This window comes from Oncorhynchus masou, chromosome 7 (assembly GCF_036934945.1).
Source record: "Oncorhynchus masou masou isolate Uvic2021 chromosome 7, UVic_Omas_1.1, whole genome shotgun sequence".
Classification (NCBI taxonomy): Eukaryota; Metazoa; Chordata; class Actinopteri; order Salmoniformes; family Salmonidae; genus Oncorhynchus; species Oncorhynchus masou.
The window spans coordinates 27,228,300-27,254,748 of record NC_088218.1 but is presented as its reverse complement, the minus strand read 5'-3'; the positions used below and the strand labels follow the sequence as shown (position 1 = coordinate 27,254,748).

Sequence of the window (26,449 nt, the reverse complement as noted above, 5' to 3'; positions counted from 1 at the left end):
TAGCTTGTCTAGAGTTCTACCGCTTCGCCTGCTGGATATACTCCAGATTTTTGTGGTCCGTAAGCACTTGAAACGAGTGAGAAGCCCCCTCGAGCCAGTGTCTCCATTCCTTCAATGCCATCTTAACCGCTAGGAGTTCACGATCCCCCACATCGTAGTTCCTCTCAGTCGGGGTAAGCCGGTGTGAGAAGAAAGCGCACGGATGAAGCTTCTTGTCTTCACCCCTCTGAGACAGGACAGCTCCAACACCAACCTCTGATGCGTCTACCTCCACCACAAATGGTTCATCCGTAGTCGGTAGTATCAGGATGGGAGCAGAGAGAACGCGCTGCTTGAGTCCTTGGAAGGCCGTCTCAGCTTCTCTTCCCCACAAAAACCTTGCATTGCCACCCTTGGTTAAAGCTGAGAGAGGGGCTGCCACCAAGCTGAAGTTCTTGATGAACTTGCGGTAAAAGTTTGTGAAGCCCAGGAAACGCTGAACTTCCTTAACGGATTTGGGGTGGGCCAATCCGCTACCGCCCCTACCTTCCTGGGGTCCATTTGGACTCGACCGGGTTCCACTACAAATCCCAGGAATTGTACTCGGGATGAATGGAATTCACATTTTTCCGGCTTAACGTACAGATGGCTGTCCAGGAGGCGTTTGAGTACTTGTCTGACATGCTTAGTGTGTTCTTGAAGGGAGCTCGAAAAGATGAGGATGTCATCCAAGTAAACGAACACAAATATGTTAAGCATATCCCTAAGCACATCGTTTATGAGCGCTTGGAACACCGCTGGGGCGTTGGTCAGGCCGAAGGGCATCACCAAGTATTCATAGTGACCAGTAGGCGTGTTGAAAGCGGTCTTCCACTCGTCACCAGGTCTGATCCGCACAAGATGGTATGCGTTCCGCAGGTCAAGCTTAGTGAAAACAACTGCTTCCTGGAGCAGCTCGAAGGCTGTGGCCATAAGGGGTAGCGGGTAACGGTTACGGACGGTTATGGCATTGAGTCCCCGGTAGTCGATGCAAGGACGTAATCCACCGTCTTTCTTGGCCACAAAGAAAAACCCTGCTCCCGCCGGGGAGGTGGATGGACGCATGAGGCCTGCTTCCAGAGCGTCCTTGATGTAGGTATCCATAGCAGCTCGTTCGGGTGGAGATAGGGAAAAGATCCGACCCCTGGGAGGGCAAGTGCCCGGAAACAGGTCGATGGGGCAATCGTAAGGTCTATGGGGTGGTAGCATGGTGGCCCTCTGTTTGCTAAACACCAGTTTGAGGTCATGGTAACACTCGGGAACTCGGGTCAGGTCGATGGATTCTAAAGACTCGGGAGTAGAACTCGGGGAATTCTGGAAAATACAAGTAGCTTGGCACGTAGGACCCCACTGCTTGATAGTGCCCACAGACCAGTCGATGTGAGGGTTATGGCTGTGAAGCCAGGGGTATCCAAGGACGAGAGGAAACTCGGAACAGGAGATCAAATGAAAGTTCATCAATTCCTGGTGTTGTGAAACTGAAAGTCGCAAGGAGGTAGTGACATGAGTGACAAGTCCAGATCCCAAAGGGCTTCCATCCAATGTAGTGACCCTCATGGGTTCACTTAGAGGTTCAGAGGGAACGCCATTCTCCTTCGCCCAGACACCATCCATGAAGTTACCTGCGGCTCCAGAGTCTACCGAGGCTTGAAGGTGAAGCTTGTGGTTGTCCCAGGAGAGGGTGACTGGAATGAGCAGACGGGAGTTGGACGGATGGGAGGAGGTTATGTTTCCCGTTACAGTTCCCCCGGTCTGTACGGGACAGAGCGTTTCCCTGGAGCCCGGGACACGTGGAACGGAAATGGCCCGGTTTGCCGCAATATAGACAGCGTCGCTCCCTCATCCAGCGGTCTCTCTCAGCCTGGGAGATGCGTCCAATCTGCATGGGTTCTGATGGAGCCAGCGAGGATAAAGGTGGGGACTCGGAGCTGGGACTGATAGGGGCTAGAGGTCTACGGTTGAGTTCTCTCGCTCTCAGACGCTGGTCAATGCGTGAGGCCAACTTGATCAGGGACTCGAGATTGTCCGGTGGTTCCCGAGTGGCCAGTTCATCTTGGATAGTGTCGGAAAGGCCTTTCAGAAAGCACACCGTGAGCGCCTCGTTGTTCCAGCCACTTGCTGCTGCCACCGTGCGGAACTGGATGGCATAGTCCGTCACGCTGCGCCAACCTTGGTGGAGAGTCAGGAGCTGTTTGGCTGAGTCAGAATCACTGCTTGGGCCTTGAAACACTCGTTTGAATTCCTCAGCAAAGGCAGAGTAGCTGGCACAGCAGGAACTATGGGCATCCCACACAGCAGTAGCCCAGGCCAGGGCTTTTTCCGACAGCAGGGTGATAATATAAGCGATCTTAGACCGGTCGGTGGGAAACGACGAGGGTTGTAGCTCAAAGGAGAGAGAACATTGGGTGAGAAACCCTTTACAAGCACTTGGATCACCTGAGAACCGTTGGGGAGGTGGAAGACGAGGTTCAGCCAGGGGGTTAACTGCCATGGGTACGTGAATCTGAGGTACTGGGACGGGAACTGTTGCCGGGGTAAGACGATCAGATATTTGCTTAATGGAAGTCAGCATCTCCGACAGAAGATGAGAATGTCTAGCCATTAAGGCCTCTTGCTGAACCAGGGCGGCTTCGTGGCGTTGGACAGTCTCCTGGTGGTGGGACAGCATGGCAAAAAGGTCCTGGGAACTGGCTGCCTCTGGGTTCATTTATGGCTCTGTGTTTCTGTCAGGACCCGGTTACGAACCTGGGTCTCCGGAGTGAGAAACAGTCACTTAACCAACTGAGCCACGAATAGTCAGCAGAACCCAGAAGATGAGGCAGACACAGCAGTACAAAAACAGAATTCCACAAGAGCATCCACCGGAATCGACAAGAATACACAGAACACTAGGGCTGGGTGCTAACATACAAACACAGAGCACAGAACTGAGGGAAACTAAGGGTTTAAATACAATCAGGGAAAGGAGGCACAGGTGCAAATAATAATGGGGATCAAGGGAAAAAACATAAGGTCAAAAAGCACAATGGGTGCATCTAGTGACCAAAACCCGGAACAACCCTGGCCAAATCCTGACAGAAGACTTACAGAAAACGTTTGACCTCTGGCATTGCCAACAAAGGGTATATAACCAAATACTTATTTTCCACCATAATTTGCAAATAAATTAATTAAAAATCCTACTGTGATTTTCTGGATTTATTTTCTAATTTTGTCTGTCATAGTTGAAGTGTACCTATGATGAAAATTACAGGCCTCTCGCATCTTTTTAAGTGGGGGAACTTGCACAATTGGTGGCTGACAAAATACTTTTTTGCCCCACTGTAGCTCCTTTAAACCCGTTTGTGTGTGTGTGTGTGTGTGTGTGTGTGTGTGTGTGTGTGTGTGTGTGTGTGTGTGTGTGTGTGTGTGTGTGTGTGTGTGTGTGTGTGTGTGTGTGTGTGTGTGTGTGTGTGTCCATCTGTCTGTACCTGTGTGTGATTGGAAAGGGGGTACATGCGTGACACACGTTACCTTGATGCTCAGACAAAGGCTCTAAGTCTATTAGGTTTGTCTGCATGGGGACGGGCAGATAGCCGTCTCCACACCATGCCATTAACACTAAATCAAATCTAAAATGCCCTCTCTTCATTTCCCATAGCCATCTCCTGTTTCCTTGTTGGCCTCGGCACACACACTCACATAAACACACACACACACGCATACACACCATGGCCTCGTAGCACCATGGACACATTATTTCCGTTTTCACGAGATTGCTATGATAATGTGGATGTTAATGGACTGGTTAAGCCAGTCCTGTTAGAAACAGAAAGCTGTTGATATTACCCTACAGCCCTCAAACTCAACTCTGGACCTTGAAGCCAGTTCCACTCTTTTTTTTACCATTCTTCCCCTCTAATCAGAGACTGATTTAGAATTGGGACACCAGGTGGGTGCAATTCATTATCGGGTAGAACAGAAAAGCAGCAGACTCCGTAGGGTAAGAGTTAAACAGCCCTGCCCACAGCATCCTCAACTGACAATGCCAGAGCAATATATGTCAAAGCCTCCAGTCTCACATGGCAGGTGGGTGAGAGAGGCAAATGTAGAGATCGCCTGACAGGAGTTTATCACAGACATACAACATACTCATAAATACTATGGCGTTCCCATAGCCTCCATTAAACTAAACTGTAAACGCAGTGGAATTCCACAATAAATCACCTTTAACAGAGGAAGAAGCAAGAAGGAGGATCCTTTACTCACTTCCTGTCTAAACAGAACACTTCACTGACTTCTCGCTTTCTCTCTCTGTGTGTGTGTGTGTGTGCGTGCGTGTCTTCCTTGACCTTACGATCTCCCTATCCTTTCTCTCTTACACACACACACACACACACACACACACACACACGCACGCACGCACGCACGCATGCACGCACGCACGCACGCAAACACACACCCGCACACGCACACAAACACGCACGCACGCACACACACACACACACACACACACACACACACACACACACACACACACACACACACACACACACACACACACAGGATGTGGTGGGGCAATTCCAGCCTCCTCACAATGAAACAATAGGACTTGGTGATTCACCCACTTGAATGGGCTGGGGATCATTAACATCCATTTGTAGCCTCCACTGTTATCTTCTCCCAGTTTGTCGAGGGCTGCTCCCGTGATCTAATCCTCACAGAGCAAACAAGGTGTGGGAGTGTCTGGAGAGACTGCAGACTGGCTTCCTAGATGTAGAGCTAATTTAACCTCCATTCTAAGGTGATTGCGGAACAAGGTGGTATAACACCAATGTAACACACAAACACACCTGAAAACATATGACAACTCCCACAAACGAACATATGAACACACATAGGCATAAGACAAAAAGAGCTTGAAAAAGTCAATGGTCTCTCCTTCCCTATTTTTCTCTCTTTCACTCAGTCTTGCTATCTATAGCCAATTTAATTAAGGCCTCCAAATTTGATGATCAACTTCTAAATGTTGAAAATTATACAGCAGGTGGGTCTAATTCTGAATGCTGATTGGTTAAAAGCGCATTCCAGCCGGTGTCCCCAAGTTACCACCTGCTAAATCTATAATGTTAAAATGTCTATTTACTCTGTTCCATCTGACTGTGCAATCCATCTGACACATCAGCCCAGCCAGGCACTTTATAAACTTGATCTCCACTATAAAAAGCATCTAGACATTATCTCACATTTCTTTTAGACTAACATTTAGTTTTCAACAGCAGAGATTTGCATAAACCTTGCTCTCTGTCTCCACAACATTTGCAACATTGTTTCAATATTCAAGTTCAATCTCCAGCTGTCCCATAGTAATGAACGTGTCGGGAGTCGGGACGAGACAGACAGACAGCGTTTCTGAGCCAGTCGAAATCATAAAACAGCTGGCATTGTTTTTATGAATATGTTCAAAGAAACGTCAATTGAACAAAGTTTAAACGAAACCAAGTGCACCTAGTTTGTTGTTTTCCAGCTTCAGTTTGAAGTGATTGTGTTAGCTGGGTTGTTGGCTAGCTCCTCTGAACAACAGTGTCCTCACGAGTGAGCACATTTTCTATGCCAGGTGAAATCACACCTCATTAGCTCATTGTTATGGATGTATCCAAATAAATGTCACTAGAAAACAACTTTAACAAATGCAAAGGCTGCACTTTTTGACGTGACTGTAAATTAGCCAGTGTTGTCTAGCTAGCAAGCAAGGGATAAGAATGTTGCCAGCCAGTATGGCAATGGAACATTTAGAACAAATGATTACAGAACAAAAAGACTGAATGACTGGGTCGCGTCTATGGCAACCGAACCGACAGAACGAACGACCAGCCAGCTTGGGTAGCAACCCTAAATATGTGTCAGGACTATATCTTGTGGAAGGAGGAAATAGTATGAATAAATTCCTAAAAATAATGAAAATATGTAAATCACTATTTGAATACCCATTGTATAAAAATTATAATCCTCTCGAAGCTGGTGTTTGGAGGATATATTGGCATGGTTTGCACGGCCTAACAACACCCGTGCCAATATATCCTCCAAACACCGGCTTCGAGGGCATTATCACTTAACAAATATTGATTGATTAAAACATGTCAGATACATGCACATTCCACAGAGCCTTTTTCTGGATTGGGGAATTTGTAGAGGAAAGGGTGAAGTTGCCCCTAGACGCTGATATTGAGTCAGTTTAGTATTTCCCCCACTAATGGTTAAGGTTAGAATTGTGGAAGGGGAAACTGATCCTAGATCTGTAGCTAGGGGAAGCTTCACTAGAGCTTCTGAGACTACAGGATGACAGAGTAGGAAACAAGAGAAAATTGGCTCGTGTTAAACATAAATAAAGCCACATCTCTTCCTCTGCTCTTGACGTGCCAGGGTATAGCATTCATTTACAGTAAATAAGACCAAGGAGCTACATATTTGAGGTGGCTATCTTGTAATTAAAGGAAATAGGCTAATAACAACAGCCACAGTGGAAATCTGACAAGGAAAGCCTGTCATTGTCGAGAGACGTCTTCACGGTCTCCTGAATTCTTAGATGGTCTAGACATATGTAGAGGATTTTTATCTCACTTGTTCATGTTTGGGTGCTTCTGTGAACTGTTTCTTGGAACACTCCAAAAATAGCCTGCCCCCAAATGGCCCAAACATGCACTGCACCACAAATAGTCAGAGCCAAGTGAGTGGATGAACTGTAACAATTTCTTATATTTTTGTCATGTTTTGGTTCAATGGATATCTGCAAAATAACTGAGTCAACCACTGTGGGGCTGGCTGGTTGCTATTTCAGCACAAAGACTTTTGGTAGGATTGCGAGGCATGGAATAATTTCTGTCCAACCTATAGATGTCACACTGGATTTCTAGCTTCAGTGAAGGAGGTATTTTCCATGCCGAGGGGAGAACACAGGGAGAAGGGATTTTCCATGCCGAGGGGAGAACACAGGGAGAAGGTATTTTCCATGCCGAGGGGAGAACACAGGGAGAAGGTATTTTCCATGCCGAGGGGAGAACACAGGGAGAAGGTATTTTCCATGCCGAGGGGAGAACACAGGGAGGAGGTGTTTTCCATGCCGAGGGGAGAACACAGGGAGAAGGTATTTTCCATGCCGAGGGGAGAACACAGGGAGAAGGTATTTTCCATGCCGAGGGGAGAACACAGGGAGAAGGTATTTTCCATGCCGAGGGAGAACACAGGGAGGAGGTGTTTTCCATGCCGAGGGGAGAACACAGGGAGAAGGTTTTTTCCATGCCGAGGGGAGAACACAGGGAGGAGGTGTTTTCCATGCCGAGGGGAGAACACAGGGAGAAGGTATTTTCCATGCCGAGGGGAGAACACAGGGAGGAGGTGTTTTCTATGCCGAGGGAGAACACAGGGAGAAGGTATTTTCCATGCCGAGGGGAGAACACAGGGAGAAGGTATTTTCCATGCCGAGGGGAGAACCCAGGGAGAAGGTATTTTCCATGCCGAGGGAGAACACAGGGAGAAGGTATTTTCCATGCCGAGGGGAGAACACAGGGAGAAGGTATTTTCCATGCCGAGGGGAGAACACAGGGAGGAGGTGTTTTCCATGCCGAGGGGGAGAACACAGGGAGAAGGTATTTTCCATGCCGAGGGGAGAACACAGGGAGAAGGTATTTTCCATGCCGAGGGAGAACACAGGGAGAAGGTATTTTCCATGCCGAGGGGAGAACACAGGGAGGAGGTGTTTTCCATGCCGAGGGGAGAACACAGGGAGAAGGTATTTTCCATGCCGAGGGGAGAACACAGGGAGGAGGTGTTTTCTATGCCGAGGGGAGAACACAGGGAGAAGGTATTTTCCATGCCGAGGGGAGAACACAGGGAGAAGGTATTTTCCATGCCGAGGGGAGAACACAGGGAGAAGGTATTTTCCAGGCCGAGGGGAGAACACAGGGAGGAGGTGTTTTCCATGCCGAGGGGAGAACACAGGGAGAAGGATAATTATTTTATTTTTTTGACTCCAGTCCAGATGTGCACATATCTTACAGTAGAGACAGTCGCCAGGCAGATTAGTGGATAGTGTATGTGTATAATTATTACCCTGGGTTGGGCAGGCCTATGCAGTGGGTAGGCTGGAATTTGTTAGGTGAAGAGAAGTCGTGTTGGACAGTAAACAGGCGGGCGCTCCAGGGCGTGGTCTATTCTCCTGGTCCTTGAGAAGAGAATGGAAGAACTTGCGCATCAGACATCAGCACGTAATGGATTGGAAATGTCTTTGTCAAAAAAAGCGGTGCGCTGTGTGAACAAATAAAGAGGGTATTGGCGTTCCCTTCGGATGCAGACAGTGTTCCCACATGTTGCTATATTTTAAGAAATATAATAACATATTTCTGTTACGATTTAAAAAAAATAACCTAATAAAGAAACATTCTAAATAAAGTATTTTACACCGGTGAGGCTGTACAATGGAATGTGTGGTCTGTGAGTATGGAGAGCAGGTTCAGATAGTAAACCACTGCATGTGGTGTGTATGATTTACAATGAATAACAAAACCTCCCTCTGTTTTGCTCACACTGCCTAACCTTGCCTAACACAGGACTTTGGGTCAAATTAAGTCCAGCCTGGGCCTTATCTTCTGCTCTGAGGAAGGTTAGAAGGCATCTGTTGTTCTTTCGGAGTAGAGAGATAGCTGATAACAATGCTCACTCAACCTCCATTGACCAAACTATTTCAAAGGGTGTTTGATAAGTTGACTGATGAGTCCCTAACATGAGAGAGAGGCGCTTCCCTTGTTTTGGGGGTGAAGGAGTGGTCGAGGACAGAGTAGTGGGTGAATGAGTGGAGAGGTGTGGAGTTGGGGTGACAGTCAGGACGTCACATAGGTCAGGTGACACCTCAAGGCTGTGAGCGGAGCAGGTAGTGACCTCGCCTAGGCTGAGGGTCCTGGTGGACTGTTCGCTCTCCCTCTTTTCTCTCTCTCTCTCTCTCTCTCAGGGCAGGGGGCTGTTGAGTGAGGAAGGACTGATGCCTCGGCAGCACAGACGCTTTCTGTTTCATGGAGACATGGGGCGCCTACACACACACACACACACACACACACACACACACACACACACACAACTGGACACAAAAACAACACAAATGCACATGCGCTAGTTGTAGTGTACATATACGCTCTAGGTATTTTACATTTTTTTTTATATAGATATTTTTAGGGTGTAAGTAATTGTTAACACACACACTCAAAACCACATGTGGTATATACAGTGTAAACATGCGGGCGAACATGCTCACACACACACACACTGAATGCATCATCCGTAGGGGGCCATAAAACATACAGACACTGACAAATAACTGCAGGATTCTGCGACATCGGCCAAAGGGGCTGGCAGCCTGTGTGTGGCGACGTCCAAGATCTGATATTAGCCAATCACAAGTGACAAGGAACCTCTGAGGCTATAGGTAGAGTCCCGATTGATTGACAGGGTGTTAGAAATCTGTGAAATGACTGGGTGCTTGGGGGCCAACTTAGATTGACAGCAGACGGAGGCTACAGACATGCCATGACACACACACACGTCACATGACCTGCACCAAGGGCATTGTGGTCAAACATTTCAACTAATGTTTAACTAATGTCCTACATGACTTCTACACTGCACTTTCATTGAGTCTTAATGGACTCGCTAACTGATAACCCAACCTTGAGTCAATTGACGCACCGATGCGTACATAACAAGAAAATACCTATCAAAATCTGTCAGTTTAAAAAATCTATCCACCTCATCCGCCAGTGTCGCACTTCCGCATCTGTGTTGAAAGGTGGCAGAGCTAGAGCAGTGTTTGTCAGACCATGAGACATCCCGAAAATTGGTCTTCTCACAAACAACGTCTGTAGCTTCCCAACGATTTGACTCTCACAAACAGGATTGTGTCGTGGGACTTGTCTGAAGGTAAATGGTACTGGTTTTAAAAATCAAATGGAAGTATGAAGATAGTTTTGCGACAACCCAAAAAAAGGGGTTAAATATATGTTAAAAAAATAATACATATAAATTTTTTGTTTTTTAAAAAATGTCCCTTGTGGAAGTATGCACAATATCCCACAAATTTATAAAAATCGAGAATATGACATTTACATTTTAGAATAAGGCTGTAATGTAACAAGATGTGTAAAAAGTCATGGGGTCTGAATACTTTCTGAATGCACTGTGTATCTATGCCAGTCAAAAGTTTGGACACACCTACTCATTCCAAGGTTTTTCTTTATTTTTACTATTTTCTACATTGTAGAATAATAGTGAAGATATCAAAACTATAAAATAACACATATGGAATCATGAAAGTAACCTAAAAAGTGTTAAACAAATAAAAATATATTTTATGTTTGAGACTTTTCAATGTAGCCACATTTTGCCTTGATGACAGCTTTGCACATTCTTGGAATTCTCTCAACCAGCGTAATGAGGTAGTCACCTGGAATGCATTTCAAATAACAGTTGTGCCTTGTTAAATGGAATTTGTTTGTGGAATTTCTTTCCTTCTTAATGTGTTTGAGCCATTCAGTTGTGTTGTGACAAGGTAGGGGTGGTATACAGAAGACAGTCCTATTTGGTAAAAGACCAAGTCCATATTATGGCAAGAACAGCTCAAATAAGCAAAGAGAAACAACAATCCATCATTACTTTAAGAGATGAAGGTCAGTCAATGTGGAACATTTCAAGAACTTTGACAGTTTCTTCAAGTGCAGTAGCAAAAACCATAATGTGCTATAATGAAAATTGTTCTCATGAGGAAAGGAAGATCCAGAGTTACCTCTGCTGCAGAGGATAAGTCCTTTAGAGTTACCAGCCTCAGAAATTGCAGTCCAAATAAATGCTTCACAGAGTTCAAGTAACAGACACCTCTCAACATCAACTGTTTGGAGGAGACTGTATGAATCAGGCCTTCATAGGTGTATTGCTGCAAAGAAACCACCACTAAAGGGCACCAATAATAAGAAGAGACTTGCTTGGGCCAAGAAACACAAGCAATGGACATAAAACTGGTGAAAATCTGTTCTTTGGTCTGATGAGTCCAAATTTGAGATTTTTGGTTCCAACCGCCATGTCTTTGTGAGACGCAGTGCAGGTGAACAGATTATCTCTGCATGTGTGGTTCCCACTGTGAAGCATGGATGGAGGTGTGATGGTGTGGGTGTGCTTCGCTGGTGACACTGTCTGTAATTTATTTAGAATTCAAGGCACACTTTACCAGCATGGCGACCACAGCATTCTGTAGCGATATGCCATCCCATCTGCTTTGCGCTTAGTGGGACTATGATTTGTTTTTCAACAGGACAATTACCCAAAACACACCTCCAGGCTGTGTAAGGGCTATTTGACCAAGAAGGAGAGTGATGGAGTGCTGCATCAGATGACCTGGCCTCCAAAATCACCTGACCTCAACCCAAAGCAGCCAACAAGTGCTCAGCATATGTGGGAACTCCTTCAAGACTATTGGAAAAGCATTCCAGGTGAAGATGGTTGAGAGAATGCCAAGAGTGTGCAAAGCTGTCATCAAGGCAAAGGGTGGCTACCTTGAGGAATCTAAATATATTTGGATTTGTCTAACACTTTTTTGGTTACTACATGATTCCATATGTGTTATTTCATAGTGTTGATGTCTTCACTATTATTCTACAATGTAAAAAATAGTTTAAAAAACAACCAACTTTAATGAGTAGGTGTGTCCAAACTTTGGACAGGTAGTGTAAACAGTTGAAGTCAGAAGTTTATATACACTTAGGTTGGAGTCATTAAAACTTGTTTTTCAAGCACTCCACAAATGTATTTTTAACAAACTATAGTTTTGGCAAGTTGTTTAGGACATCTGTTTTGTGCATGGCGCAAGTAATTATTCCAAAAATTGTTTACAGACAGATTATTTCACTTATAATTCACTATATCACAATTCCAGTGGGTCAGAAGTTAACATACACTAAGTTGACTGTGCCTTTAAACAGCTTGGAAAATTCCAGAAAATTATGTAATGGCTTTAGAATCTTCTGATAAGCTAATTGACATCATTTGAGTCAATTGGAGGTGTACCTGTGGATGTATTTCAAGGCCTCAGTGCCTCTTTGCTTGACATCATGTGAAAATAAAAAGAAATTGACCAAGACCTCAGAAGAAAAAAAATGTGTAGACCTTCACAAGTCTGGTTCATCCTTGGAAGCAATTTCCAAACACCTGAAGGTACCACGTTCATCTGTACAAACAATAGTACGCAAGTATAAACACCATGGGACAATGCAGCCGTCATACAGCTCAGGAAGGAGACGCGTTCTGTCTCCTCGAGATGAACGTACTTTGGTGCAAAAAGTGCAAATCAATCCCAGAACAACAGCAAATGACCTTGTGAAGATGCTGGAGGAAACAGGTATAAAAGTATCTATATCCACACTAAAATGAGTCCTATATCGACATAAGCAACATCTCAAGACTTCAGTCAGGAAGAAAGCTTGGTCGCAAATGGGTCTTCCAAATGGACAACGATCCCAAGCATACTTCCAAAGTTGTGGCAAAATGGCCTGAGGACAACAACGTCAAGGTATTGAAGTGGCCATCACAAAGCATGTGTGAGCAAGGAGGCCTTACAAACCTGACTCAGTTACACCAGCTCTGTCAGGAGGGACTGGCCAGTATTCACCCAACTTATTGTGGGAAGCTTGTGGAAGGCTACCCAAAACGTTTGACCCAAGTTATACAATTTAAAGGTAATGCTACCAAATAATAATTGAGTGTATGTCAACTTCTGACCCACTGGGAATGTGATGACAGAAATAAAAACTGAAATAAATCATTCTTTCTACTATTATTCTGACATTTCACATTCTTAAAACAAAGTTGTGATCCTAACTGACATAAGACAGGGGATTTTTACTAGGATTAAATGTCAGGAATTGTGAAAGACTTTAAGTTTAAGTGTATTTGGCTAAGGTCTATGTAGACTTCTGACTTCAACTGTATATATTTTTTATAATTCCTGAGTCTTTTTATATCTCCTAGATTTAGGACACTTAAAAACCTTGTTTCTGATTATTTATTTTTTGAGTGTCCCTTTTGCCATTCATTAATGTGTTGTTCAATACGTCTCTGGCTTCAGAGTAAAGGCAAAAATCAATATTTTATAAAAAAAAATGGTATATATATATATATATATATATATTTATAGTTCAAATCAAATATCTAATTAATACATAGTATGACCATCTTAAAACAATTCCATATGTCAGTTTAGCACTCCCTCCCCCAACATCTTCTAAAGAAAAGCGTCATCAAAGACAAACTATTCTCTCATGTAATATAGCTAATATTATCCTGGTAACAGATCTGGTCGTTGGTCAAGACAGCACAGACCGGTCTGGGAGCAGGCTAATGTACATCCCTTTTCAATTAGCTCTGGTTCAGGGAGTTAGTGCAGCTTGCTAATGTTAAGCCTTCCTGTCCCTTGCCTGGACCATAGCAACCCTCTTGTGTTCTGTAAGCAGTGGGGATCTGCCTGGGCTGGACCATAGAGGCATTTCTCAGGCAGCAGATTATTTTGGGCCAGGCAGATCTGTGGCTGTATTTAGGCAGGCTGATTGTAGAGCTGTTTTGTGCCTGTCTTGGTGGGTTCCCTCCACGAGGCAGCAGGAACATACGACTTTGATTGTGTCCCAAATGGCACCATATTCCCAATGTAGTGCAATACTTTTGACCAGAAACCTATTACATAGGGAATAGGGTGACATTTGCCATGCAGCTTTAAGCCTCGAACCACTGTTTGATATGTGCTGTGGTAATGGGGTGAGAGAGTCGCTGTAAAGAGGGGCACACACACACACACACACACACACACACACACACTGTATGCCACTGTATGATTTATTGTTGACTATATGCTGCTGCTGCCTTCTTTTTTTATTAAGTGACTAACAAACTCTTATTTACAACGACAGCCTACCCTGGACAAACCCGGATGGCGCTGGGCCAATTGTGCGCCGCCCTATATGGGACTCCCGATCACGGCCGGATGTAATACAGCCTGGATTCGAACCAGGGACTGTAGAGACGCCTCTTGCACAGAGATGCAGTGCCCCAAGCCATAAGACTGCTGAACAATTAATCAAATGGCCACCGGACTATTTACATTGAGTATTACATTGGCATTTGTTTTGTACACTGCTGCTACTTGCTGTTTATTATCAATGCATAGTCACTTCCCCCCCTACCTACATGTACAAATGACCTCTAACCTGTACCCCTGCACAATGATTCGGTACAGGTTTCCCCTGTATATAGCCTCGGTATTGTTATGTTATTGTGTTACTTTTTAATTATTTTTTACTTTGGTTTATTTGGTAAATATTTTATTAACTCTTCTTGAACTGTTAAGGGCTTGTAACTACGCATTTCACGGTAAGGTCTACACTTGTATTCAGGGCATGTGACATAAAGTTTGATTTGATTTCATCGCGGCGCCACTCGGGAGCCCTAATGCATGTACTACTCTCCTTCCTCCATCCCCCTTCACCCCCTCCCTTTTTTTTAATTTTGGTTTCTTTGGTTCTTCTCTCTTGAAAATAGCCTGTGGAAATACTCCCGAGCCTGAGATTATAGGGTGTGCGTTATCTGTTGAACCCTTATCTATTGGCGTCACGTGAAATGTGTACGTGTGTGTGTGCCCGCGCGCTTGTGTGTTTTACGAGTGTGCGCGCACCTCTCCATGATCAACAACCAACCGGAGGCGGAGCCGAGGCGCTGACTGTAATGCGATAGCTGCTCTGTTCAAAAGTGCTATAACACACACTCTCACTCACTCACATACTCACGCCGCTGGAGCGCATAGAGACACTCCGCTACAGACAAAAATACTAGAGGAGTGGTGCCAGAGATGGAATGAGTTCTCTTTCGGAACATATTATATTCATGTTCGTCACACTTCTCATGATTTGCGCTCCATTCTTGTCCTAAATACGGAGACTTTTTCTCGGGTGATAGTTCAGCCAACTGTGTCTCATCGGTCGTAAATGCAGGAGTAAATGACCGGAGTCCTGGAATCCCTGCGAGCACAGGAGAGAGAAGGGGGGGAAAGGCAAGCGCTTCAGTCGTATTTGGAGGTAGAGTAAGAGCCGCTTATCAGACCCTGTAGGAAATACCCCAGGAGGTTCCAAATCAGTGGACAAGCTCTGTATGGAACCGGGGAATTAAGAGGAGTTTATTTCATCCACGAGGCTAGATAACCCAGTCAGGACGACAATATTAAAGTTATAAGGAGGCATCCCAGGGTGTCGTTCAAGTAGCCTATATGCCTGCTTCGGAGGGAAAGCTGTTCACCGCTGTCTTTAGCCTATTTTTATTAAATTAAGTATACTTGGAACAAACATTATTCGTTGATTGTTTTAGTAAAATAGACTACGTGGAGTAATAACATTTGTTCCTAGATTTTCTGCAAAAAAAGGTGTGGATTTTCTTGATGGACAACTGATTTGATCCTGGGAAGTACCATTTAAAAATAACAAGACATTGAACATTGCCAAAATGGATATGCTATCATCGCTGATTGGATTTTTACTTGCAATGTGTCTAACACTGGGAGTCCGTGGAGACAAGGGTAAGTTCTCTTCAACACATGGGCTGTCAAGAAACGTGTCCGAATGTACCCGAAACTACCCTTTTATGGGTGATTAAAAATCTGAATTTGCTTTAAACTATGATAAAAACTGAAAGCTCACATCGCTTTTTTATTAGACCTGCGTCTTGGAGACTGACAGGGAAAATAGCTTGTTTTTCTCAACGTTGGAAAACTCGTTTGGTTTAAAAAAAAAACGAGCTCCATCTGTTTCAAATCAGGAATTTCAACACATAGGCCGTGAAGATAGATATGGTCTGTTAACCAGTAGGCTATCATGTGTAGTGTAACCGTACTGGTATTAACCACAAAATGTTCTCTCAGCCTTGAAAGATGAACCCATTCTCATTCGTTATCCTAGTTAATCCAGAACATTATTTATATTCCACATCTTTCGTATACCAAGAGTAATTTGACAATATTCCACCCATGAAAAATGACTGGGTGATATGTTATTTGATACTCAAAAGCTTTTCTATTATGCCCCAAAATAGGTCATTGCCATGTAATATAAATTGCCATAGCATAGGGGGTACAAGTTCCACTGCCGTTCATGTTAGGCAGGTTTTGTCATTTTATGATCACAGATTTTTTTTAAAGTAATAACCCTACATACATTAGCATATAATAGCCCAATGACTCTGCTTTGTAGGGTGATAATCACATAATAATTATATCATTAAAAATGGGGGGGAAACGGACCTACTTTCTTTTTGTTGTTGTGTTTCATGAATGAATGCTCAACTCTAAACGCGTCTGTAGACAACATAATCCATTGACCAAACCAAAATAATGCGCCTCAAGTTGTATTTTGCTGTTAGTGGAGAATGACAAGAATATTAGTTCGACTAACCACCACCATCATCATTAATATCAACAAGAACACCACCAACAACTCGCTCATTTTCTCAATAATCTTGCAATCATTATGGTGACGGTATGTGCCTCAATCGCACTTGTGCCTCTGCAGCTCGAGGCGGCGCCACACAATCAGTTCTCCACTCGCGCTGCAACGTTAAAACCAGATTGATTACACATTTTGACAAAAAGGCCACCGAAGCCACCTTCCATTCCATTCAGGGAATCGTGCTGATTATACGCTAGCTGGCTTGCTTCCTAAGTCACAGTAGTTGTATCCATAATTCATGCGTAAGAGTTGTTTTTTTTGGTTGTAGTTTTGGAATCTTGTCCAAGTCCCGACTCCCGATCTAGAGCTCTCATGAGCTTTAAAACATTGTCTGGTTTCTCACTCCCGTTCTGCTCTGTCTCTGTGCCCTACTCATTGCCGCATCCCTGGCTGGTTTACAGGACTGCTCCTATGGTTCTTCCTTAGAATGTGCTCCAAAGTGTGCGGTGTGTGAGATTCTTGTTTGCATACATTCAAGTGTGCGTGAGAGTGGTTTTGGACCTGCCATTTAGAGAGATTCAAAATGATCTGTTTGCAGTGTTGGCTGCCTGTGTGCCCATTTATTAGACTCAGATGTGGGCCTTTGGCAGCTCTCCCCATGCATTCTCAGATACCTCAGCCTGCCAAAGCACTCACTATTCCAGCCTTCTCCTGTCCTCCTCAAAACAGCACATCTTGTACATACACACAGCAGCACGGGAGAGAGAGAGAAAAGGGAGATGTGGGAAAGACAGGAGGTTGTGAGCGAGAGAGTGACAGAGATGTTGTGCAGAACAAGAGCATGTTTTTCAGGACAAACACCAGAGAGAGAGAGAGAGAGAGAGAGAGAGAGAGAGCACGAGAGAAACAGATAGAGATGAGAAGGAAGGGTACAGTACCAACAGCAGGGTCACAGAGTTTTAAGAACAGAGGGCAGGAAGAGGAACTGATGATGTTGGGCGTACGAAAATGAACACTTACGCTCGGGGGTCGGAGAGCAGAAGGGAGACGTCTTTGTCCCAAATAGCACCCTTTTCTGTATTTAGTGCACTACTTTTGACCAGAGCCCATAGGGCTAAAGGAGGGAATAAGTTCTGGTCAAAAGTAATGCACTACAATAGGAAATAGGGTGACATTTGGGATGCACATAATGTAACCACAACAATGTGACTCATGATTGTGTTAGTATAATGAAGTCATTCGTAATAATTAACTAGTAATTAATTGAACATACAGGACCAGTGTGTGTCTTCTTTGTCTCTATGTTTACCTTTCTATCTGTTATAATGCAGATGAATGAAAAGCTTTATTTTCCTCCTCTCTCTCTCTGCTTGCTTCTTTCTCTCCCTCGTTCGCTTCTTTCTCTAGTCTCCCCACCTCTCTCCCTCTCCATGCCCCCTCTTGGATGCCCCATCCCCCCCTCCCTCTCTCTACCCCAGAATCTTTTTTAATCTTCCCCAGACTCCTATAACACATCAGCAGCGGAGAAACAAGGTCAGGACTGTAGTTGTTAGCATTCAAGAGCTGAAAAACAAAAGGGGCTGTGGTTCAATACCTTGGCCAGGAGAAGGGCTGGGGTGCTGGGGAGAGGAGGGGGACACGCCAACCCCCTGGAACAAAGTGACAAGGGTGAAATTATAAACAAGGCCACCATAAATAATACACCTATCGGCTAGCTGGTGGCCCCTCGGTCTGCTGCTTAATTTGTGTGAACGTACTCACACACAGACACTGCACACACAGGTCATTTATCTGGACAGCGGTATTTTAGCAAAGCAAAACCCAGCGAAACGCAACCATCTGCTTGTGGTCAATTGATCCGGTGATTAGTTGATTGCTATACCCAACCCGATGCATTTAGTTGATTAGCCAAAACCACTTAGCCTATTATGAAGAGTCATGCATGGGTGCTCCAACTCAGGAGAGAGAGGAGGCTTTAGTCTAGCATGCCAATGGTGAATTAGGGTACCAAATCTGTGTGTTGTTCATATTGGAACTGAAGTCTAAATGTGTACACTTGAATGGCTACGTTATAACTACGATTTCTGCTGCACATTCATTTAGTATTGTTCCATTTGGTCTTAATCCTTAATATAATAACAATATCAATGATAACGTGTCATTTAGCAGATGTCTTTATCCAGAGCGACTTAGTGTGTGCATACAGTTTCAGACGGGTGGCCTCAATGGAACTCAAACCCATGATACCGACATTGTTAGTGCTGTGCTCTACCAACTGAGCCATACAGGACACTTTAATATTATCTAAAGGTAGGTAGGGCCTTATGGTAGGTGCCTAATGATTAAAGTAAAGAGCTTTGAAAGTCACAAATCTCTCCCTCCCTCCCTCCTGCCCTCCGTCCAGTCTTGTGTGGAGTGGTTAGATTAAAAACAGTCGTGGACACAGCCCCTGTGTAGGGATGAACGAGTAGTGCCTCTCATTTCTCTGTCCCCCTGATTCCCTCTCTCGACATCACTTTTTTTAATTAAGGTGGGAGTGAGGGAAAGAGAGAGAGAGCGAGAGCAAAAAAAAGAGAGATTATGATGGGGAGATTTATAACGACCCTTCCACATGTTCGAAGCTGTTCACTGATAATACCGCTAATAGAAATATGTGCACACACAGAGATGTGCAGATGCTGTATATATAGACGGAGACTTGTGCAGTAGATTTGAAGACGTTAATTAAAGCACACATTTCGCTTGCATCCAAGTTCACGCACACACTCACACGTATGCACATACACACCATTATGTGTAGACCCACACATGCCCTCACCTGTTATTGCTACTTATATGTTATATACTACATATCAACATTGTTCACATATGTTGAGGGTTGCTATGGCATGTCCGTGCAGTGTTGTGTGCATGCATGTGTGTGTGTGGAGATGGGTGGAGTCCTGAGCCAGCACAGACACAATAATTCATGAGGCTACCTCTCTAATGAACGCTCCCTCCTCATCCTCCCTCCTTATCACACAAGCACACATGCACCTTTAAGACATAGTGCTCCGAAAAACACACTGTGTATTCATAGAAACACAAACATTCACGTACACATTCTCCACCCTAACAGGGGACTTAAACAAAGACATACCCAGTCGATAACATACACACTGCGCACACCTCTCCCCTGCATGTACTGTATATCCTACTGACAGCCCATCAGCTCCTCCAGGGTCAGTCCCCACAGGGATGGTCATATCTTAATGAGCCTCGTCAGGCTCTCTCTCTCCAGCTCCTCTACACACCCTCTTTCTTCCTCCCCTTCAATCACCTCCCTCCCTTCCTTCTCTGCCTTAATCCTTCTCCGTCTCACAGCCTTTCTCTCCATTCCTTCTACCCCTCTCTCAATCCCTCTTATCTCCCACTTTTTTGTCCCTCTCCCTCCATCTCGCTCAGTCTCCTCCCTCGTCATCCTCATCCCCTTCATCTATCCCTCTTTACCTGCCTTTCTCCCTGCTGGCATCCCTCTCTCCCCCCCCCGTCGCCCTCCTCCTTAGCTGTACATGAATGGTCTGCTCAGTTCAGGGAGCGGAAAAGTCCTGAGGCTGCAGGATTCTCCCAAACGGCTTAATCTTCCCCTGGCGGTACGACTGACAACTCGGCACAGCTTTTGGAGAATACAAAAGGGAGACATGGGCTGCGTCCTAAATGGCACCCTATTCCCTATGTCCCCCATACTCAACTGGCAGACCGAGGACCGGATCTGGACCCAGAACGGGGCCAATACGGACCTCTGGTCCAGGAAAAAAATAGAAAATAAATATATATATAGTATCAGTCAAAAGTTTGGACACACCTTCTAATTCAAGGGTTTTTCTTAATTTGTACTATTTTCTACTTTGTACAATAATAGTGAAGACATCAAAACTATGAAATTACACATATAGAATAATGTAGTAACCAAAAAAGTGTTAAACAAATCAAAATAGATTTTAGATTCATCAAAGGAGCCACTCTTTGCCTTGATGACATCTTTGCACACTCTTGGCATTCTCTCAACCAGCTTCACCTGGAATGCATGTCCAACAGTCCCGAATGAGTTCCCACATGTGCTGAGCACTTGTTGGTTGCTTTTCCTTCACTCTGCGGTCCAACTCATCCCAAACCATCTCAATTTTGTTGAGATCGGGTGATTGTGAAGGCCAGGTCATCTGATGCAGCACTCCATCACTCTCCTTTTTGGTCAAATAGCCCTTACACAGCCTGGATGTATGTTGGGTCATTGTCCTGTTGAAAAGTGCAAACCAGACTGGATGGCGTATTGCTGCAGAATGCTGTGGTAGCCATGCTGGTTAACTGTGCCTTGAATTCTACATAAATCAAAGACAGTGTCACCAGCAAAGCACCATCAGACCTCCTCCTTCATGCTTCACAGTGGGAACCACACATGCGGAGATCATCCATTCACCTACTCTGCGTCTCACAAAGACACAGCGGTTGGATCCAAAAATCTCAAATTTGGACTTATCAGACCAAAGGACAGATTTCCACCGGTCTTATGTCCATTGCACAAAGCAAGTCTCTTCTTATTATTGGTGTCCTTTAGTAGTGGTTTCTTTGCAGCAATTTGACCATGAATGCCTGATTCATGCAGTCTCCTCTGAACAGTTGATGTTGAGATGTGTCTGTTACTTGAACTCTGTGAACCATTTATTTGTGCTGCAATCTGAGGTGTAGTTAACTAATGAACTTATCCTCTGCAGCTGCAGCAGAGGTGACTCTGGGTCTTCCTTTCCTGTGGCGATCCTCATGAGAGCCAGTTTCATCATAGCGCATGATGATATTTGCTACTGCACTTGAAGAAACTGACAAAGTTCTTGAAATGTTCCGCATTGACTGACCTTCATATCTTAAAGTAATGATGGACTGTTGTTTCTCTTTGATTATTTGAGCGGTTCTTGCCATAGTATGAACTTGGTCTTTTAACAAATAGGGCAATCTTCTGTATACCACCAATACCTTGTCACAACACAACTGATTGGCTCAAACACATTAAGAAGGAAAGAAATTCCACAAATGAACTTTTAACAAGGCACAACTGTTAATTGAAATGCATTCCAGGTGACTACCTCATGAAGCTGAATGAGAGAATTCCAAGAGCGTGCAAAGCTGACATCAAAGGCAAAGGGTGGCTACTTTGAAGAATCTCAAATATAAAATATATTTTGATTTGTTTAACAATTTTTTGGTTACGACATGATTCCATATGTGTTATTTCACAGTTTTGATGTCTTCACTATTATTCTACAATGTAGAAAATAGTACAAATAAAGAAAAACCCTGGAATGGGTAGGTGTATATTGTTTTTACGAGCTCGCACTTTGACCCCTGGTATCATATAAAGACACATAAGGCATGGAAGAATGTGTGGAATTGCAGGAAATTTGCTTTAAAACATTTACAAAACTATGTCCCATACAAAATGTGTATAATTGCAGACAAGAGGGGTGTGAACAGTTTGGGGTTGCGAAGTGGGGGTTTGTTACTATGGTGATATATTACATTATCCGGACCTTTGCCAACTAGGGAATTTGTGTGACCGGACCTTCTCAAATAGTACTTGAGTACCCTTGCCCTCTATAGTGCACTATTCTGACCAGAACCATGGGATTCCCTATGGGACCTGGTCAAAAGTAGTGCACTAAATCGGGATAAGGGTGCCATTTAAGATGAAGACATGGAGGTGGTGGGGAGAGAAGAACACTCCATAGGCAGACTTTATAGTCCTGCATGTCTGAATCCTCCAGGGGAGATAAAGAGACTTTTCTTCTACTTTTGGTCTTTTTATTTAGGTTTGGTTGCAGTATTGCGTGATAGGTGTTTTGAGTGATAGGCTGGACTGGCATGTGGGGGGAGTGTGTGTGTGTGTGTGTGTGTGTGTGTGTGTGTGTGTGTGTGTGTGTGTGTGTGTGTGTGTGTGTGTGTGTGTGTGTGTGTGTGTGTGCATGCTCACGTGTGTATACATAAGTGTGTGTGAGTTTCTATCCAAGTAAGGATGGTAGGGTTTCGCTATTATATCAAATGTCACCAAAACCTAAGTGTGCCTTTTAAAATACAATAGCCTTGAAAATGTCAACACTTGAACAGTCTATTATATTTCAACCCTCCAATCTTTTCTCCCCCGCTTCCTTTGATGATGTGCTCACATAACTTGGAATAGGTGAAGCAGATGAAACAGAATATTGAGTCATTTTCATTGATGTCCTTATATTCACTGGGCTGCCGAGTGGCGCAGCGGTCTGTGGTACTGCATCTCAGTGCTTGAGGTGATGCTACAGACACCCTGGTTCGAATCCAGGCTGTATCGCGACCGTCTGTGATTGGGTGTCCCAGAGGGCGGCGCACAATTGGCCAAGCGTCATCCGGTTTTGTCAGGTGTAGGCCGTCTTTGTGAATAAGAATTTGTTCTTAACTGATATGCCTAGTTAAATAAATGTTAAATAAAAAATGTGTTCCGATTCTCTACCCTTCTCCCGATTTGTTCACTTGTACACTCCCCCTCGTGGATTTAAAAGGAATGAACTGGGATAATGGTGGAAACTCCCTCCAGCCATGCTTGCACCATATGCATGAGGGAGAGTAAATGAATGCATCACTTCAGGAGAAGGGTAAAGAATCGGATTGCAGCCTCTGTCAGCACGGAAAGAGTTAACCACCCCTAGCATCGTTGTCATGGTGAACATTGTGGAGAGACATTTTTTGTCTTCCTCATCTCGCCTTCCATTTAGAATAATAATGACCGGGAAATCATATACTGCAGTAAAATGACTGATGAGGGACTTCACTGTATTGTCTCCCGATGTGTTTGTGTGTGCTTTGCGTGTTTGTGTGAGATAGGGAACGGCGAGCGAGGCGTGGGCGTACGGCGAAAATAAAGGCTTTGTTTCTCTGGCTTCTCATTACAGATTCGGGGTGAACCCTTGTACCCCTAGACAGGGGGTCTACTGTCACTTCCTGTCTGGGCCAGTCGAGCGATGCTATTGGCAGGCTATTGTTCCTGGGAGAGAGCCGATAGGATCAGGGAATGTGTTCTAATGTTTGCAGATTGCCTTGCCAGAACAACAATTACATTTAGAGAATGCTCCCAGCGGAGAGATTAGAGCCATGGTGTGGGGTTAGTTTGTCTGCATGGGGGAGACGTGTGCGTGGTTGTCTATTTTTTTGCTATAGTAGAATTAATGTGAACACTACGTATCTCTGACACAGATATTATAACAAATCGTGCGTCACTACATCACAAATCACATCACTATGGAATAAGAAGACAAATTCTCAAATCAATAATCGCTTGAATAGCAAGTTTTATATTCGTAGATGTTTTGAGTCTGTGTATTGACCATATGTCTCTCTATCTCTCTCTCTCTCCCTCTCTTTCTCTCTCTCAGGTGAGGTGTGTGGGGGCACCCTGGATGCCAGCGACGCAGGGTACATCACGTCCCCAGGCTACCCTCTGGAGTACCCGCCCCACCAGAATTGCCAGTGGGTCATCACGGCCCCGGAGCCCTCCCAGCGCATCGTCCTCAACTTCAACCCCCACTTTGAACTGGAGAGACTGGACTGCAGGTGAGAGCGAGGAGGGAGAGAAGGGGGAGAGGAGTGATTGGGGGGGGGAAGGGAGAGAGGGAGGCCTTTTGGATATACTTAGGCTCGAAAAAATGGTAGAGGGGGGAGAGAAGGAGAGAGGGAGGGAGAGAAGGAGGGAGAGAAGGAGAGAGGGAGGGAGCGAAGGAGAGAGGGAGGGAGAGAAGGAGAGGGGGAGGGAGAGAAGGAGAGAGGGAGAGAGGGAGGGAGAGAAGGAGAGAGGGAGGGAGAGAAGGAGAGAGGGAGGGAGAGAAGGAGGGCGAGAAGGAGAGAGGGAGGGAGAGAAGGAGAGAGGGAGGGAGAGAAGGAGAGAAGGAGGGAGATTGACCGGGGATGGTTTTAACTTCAGATCTGCCTCTGACTGGTTATACATATGTAACAGAGAGTTCATAGTTAGCCATAGTTACAGTGTTGGCCATTACAGTAGGTAAGAAAGGGCCAAGGCTGTCAGGGTTAATACTTGAATATTGAGTGGGGATGAACGAATAGAATTGATTGATAATAGAGAGGAGGATGAGTTTGATCGGGTGGAGGAGAAAAGGAACGTGGATGAAAGAATGGAGAGAATGGTTGAAAGAAAGACAGGGGTGATGTGGTGAAGTCATCAGGAAAACAGATTTGAGAGAGGGAGTTCAGTGGAGCGATTACAGGCCAGATGGGAACCAGCGTGGTCAGTTTCCTCTTTCATAGAGATGTATAATATGAATCATATGCCTTTTTATTGTCTCTCTGACCTCATATCAGTCAGTCATCATGCTCTGGCCTGACTTTAACCCTTTCTCCTACTGCTCTCTTAAAGCTGCACTATGAAGAAATTTCTCTGTCATTTCCTGGTTGCAAAAATTCTAATAGTTCACCTAATTTCAGTTTATGTGACAAAACAAGCAAGTATAGTGTAGAGAATCATTCTACTATCTAAATCGCTGTGAAATATATTTTCCATCGGCAATATTTTCAGCTGTTTGAAGCTGGTGTACAAAACTGAAAGTTAAACACGTAAAAACGAAACGTAAGAACTGGAAGCATAGAAATGCCGCACATAGAACAGATCTACTACTTCTTAGACTTGCATTCAATGAGAATGAGATCTATAACTCCCATTTATTTTTTTCTATTTATTTTTTTTGTACCCCTTTTTTCTCCCCAATTTCGTGGTATACAATTGGTAGTTGGATACCACGAAAACACAACCCAACCAAGCTGCACTGCTTCTTGACACAATACCCACTTAACCCGGAAGCCAGCCGCACCAATGTGTCGGAGGAAACACCGTACACCTGGCGACCATGTCAGCGCGCACTGTGCCCGGCCCTCCACAGGAGTCGCTAGTGTGCGATGGGACAAGGACATCCCTGCCGGCCACACCCTCCCCTAACCCAGATGATGCTGGGCCAATTGTGCGCCGTCCCATTGGTCTCCCAGTTGCGGTCGGCTGCGACAGAGCCTGGACTCGAACCCAGAATCTCTAGTGGCACAGCTAGCACTGCGATGCAGTGCCTTAGACCACTGCGCCTCTCGGGAGACCCATAACTCCCAATTCTATGTGGCTCGGGTGGTTGTTGAATTTGATGATGTCTCTATCGGGTCTTGTGTAACGTAAATCCCCATTAAAATCTCCCTAGTCATAGATAGCATGTGTGATAGACGGATACAATGAATGTGCTCACTGTCGTTAATCAGTATTTTAGAGAGATAGAGAGAGAGTGAGAATTGAAAAGCCTCCTCAGAAATGCTCTACTTTTTTGTGGATTGGTTTTGTATTAGCCTGAGGGGACTGTGTGATCTCAAGCTTTGCCCTCTCACACTTCCACTCAGATGTGTGTGGGTGCTTTTTGTAAACGCTGTGGGTGGGTGCACATGCCTCTGTTTGTTTGTGTGGGTGCCCGTGCGTGTGGGTGTGTGTTTCTTCATGTGTGTGCGTGCTTCTCTGTATGTGTGTGTATGTCCTTATTTTTGCGTGTATACCTGCACATGCACACATGTTTGGGAGAGTGTGTGTAATCGGCAGGGAAACCCATGGCAACCACTATCCATTCCGCATCCTCTCCCCTCAGAGAAAAAGGCCCATACTTTACAGCCCCATTAGAAAAGAGAGACACATCAACAATGTTATTTATTCATAAAGACCAACCTATAACTCCCTTTTCTCGCTAATGCTGCTATAGCCTTTTTAATGTAGGATGTGTCCCAAATGGCAACCTATTCCCTGGATGGTGTTTTGACCAGAGAACACTGTACTGTATCGGGAATAGGGTGCCATTTGGGACACAGGCAGATTTAGTTTGTTGAAGATGTGTTCCTTGGCCCTC

At 44.7% G+C, this 26,449-nt stretch overlaps 1 protein-coding gene across 2 annotated transcripts in view; it reads left to right on the top strand.

Annotated features, from left to right (window-relative positions):
* The first annotated feature begins 14,832 nt into the window (after nt 1–14,832).
* The window catches only part of LOC135543614 (neuropilin-2-like), a 67,520-nt gene continuing 55,903 nt past the window's right edge, over nt 14,833–26,449 (top strand). For both annotated transcript variants that reach the window (XM_064971019.1, XM_064971020.1), the window contains exons 1-2: nt 14,833–15,646; nt 23,945–24,122. In XM_064971019.1, coding sequence (XP_064827091.1) covers nt 15,574–15,646; nt 23,945–24,122 — 251 coding nt within the window. In that variant the 5' untranslated portion in view covers nt 14,833–15,573. The remainder of the gene's footprint in view (nt 15,647–23,944; nt 24,123–26,449) is intronic.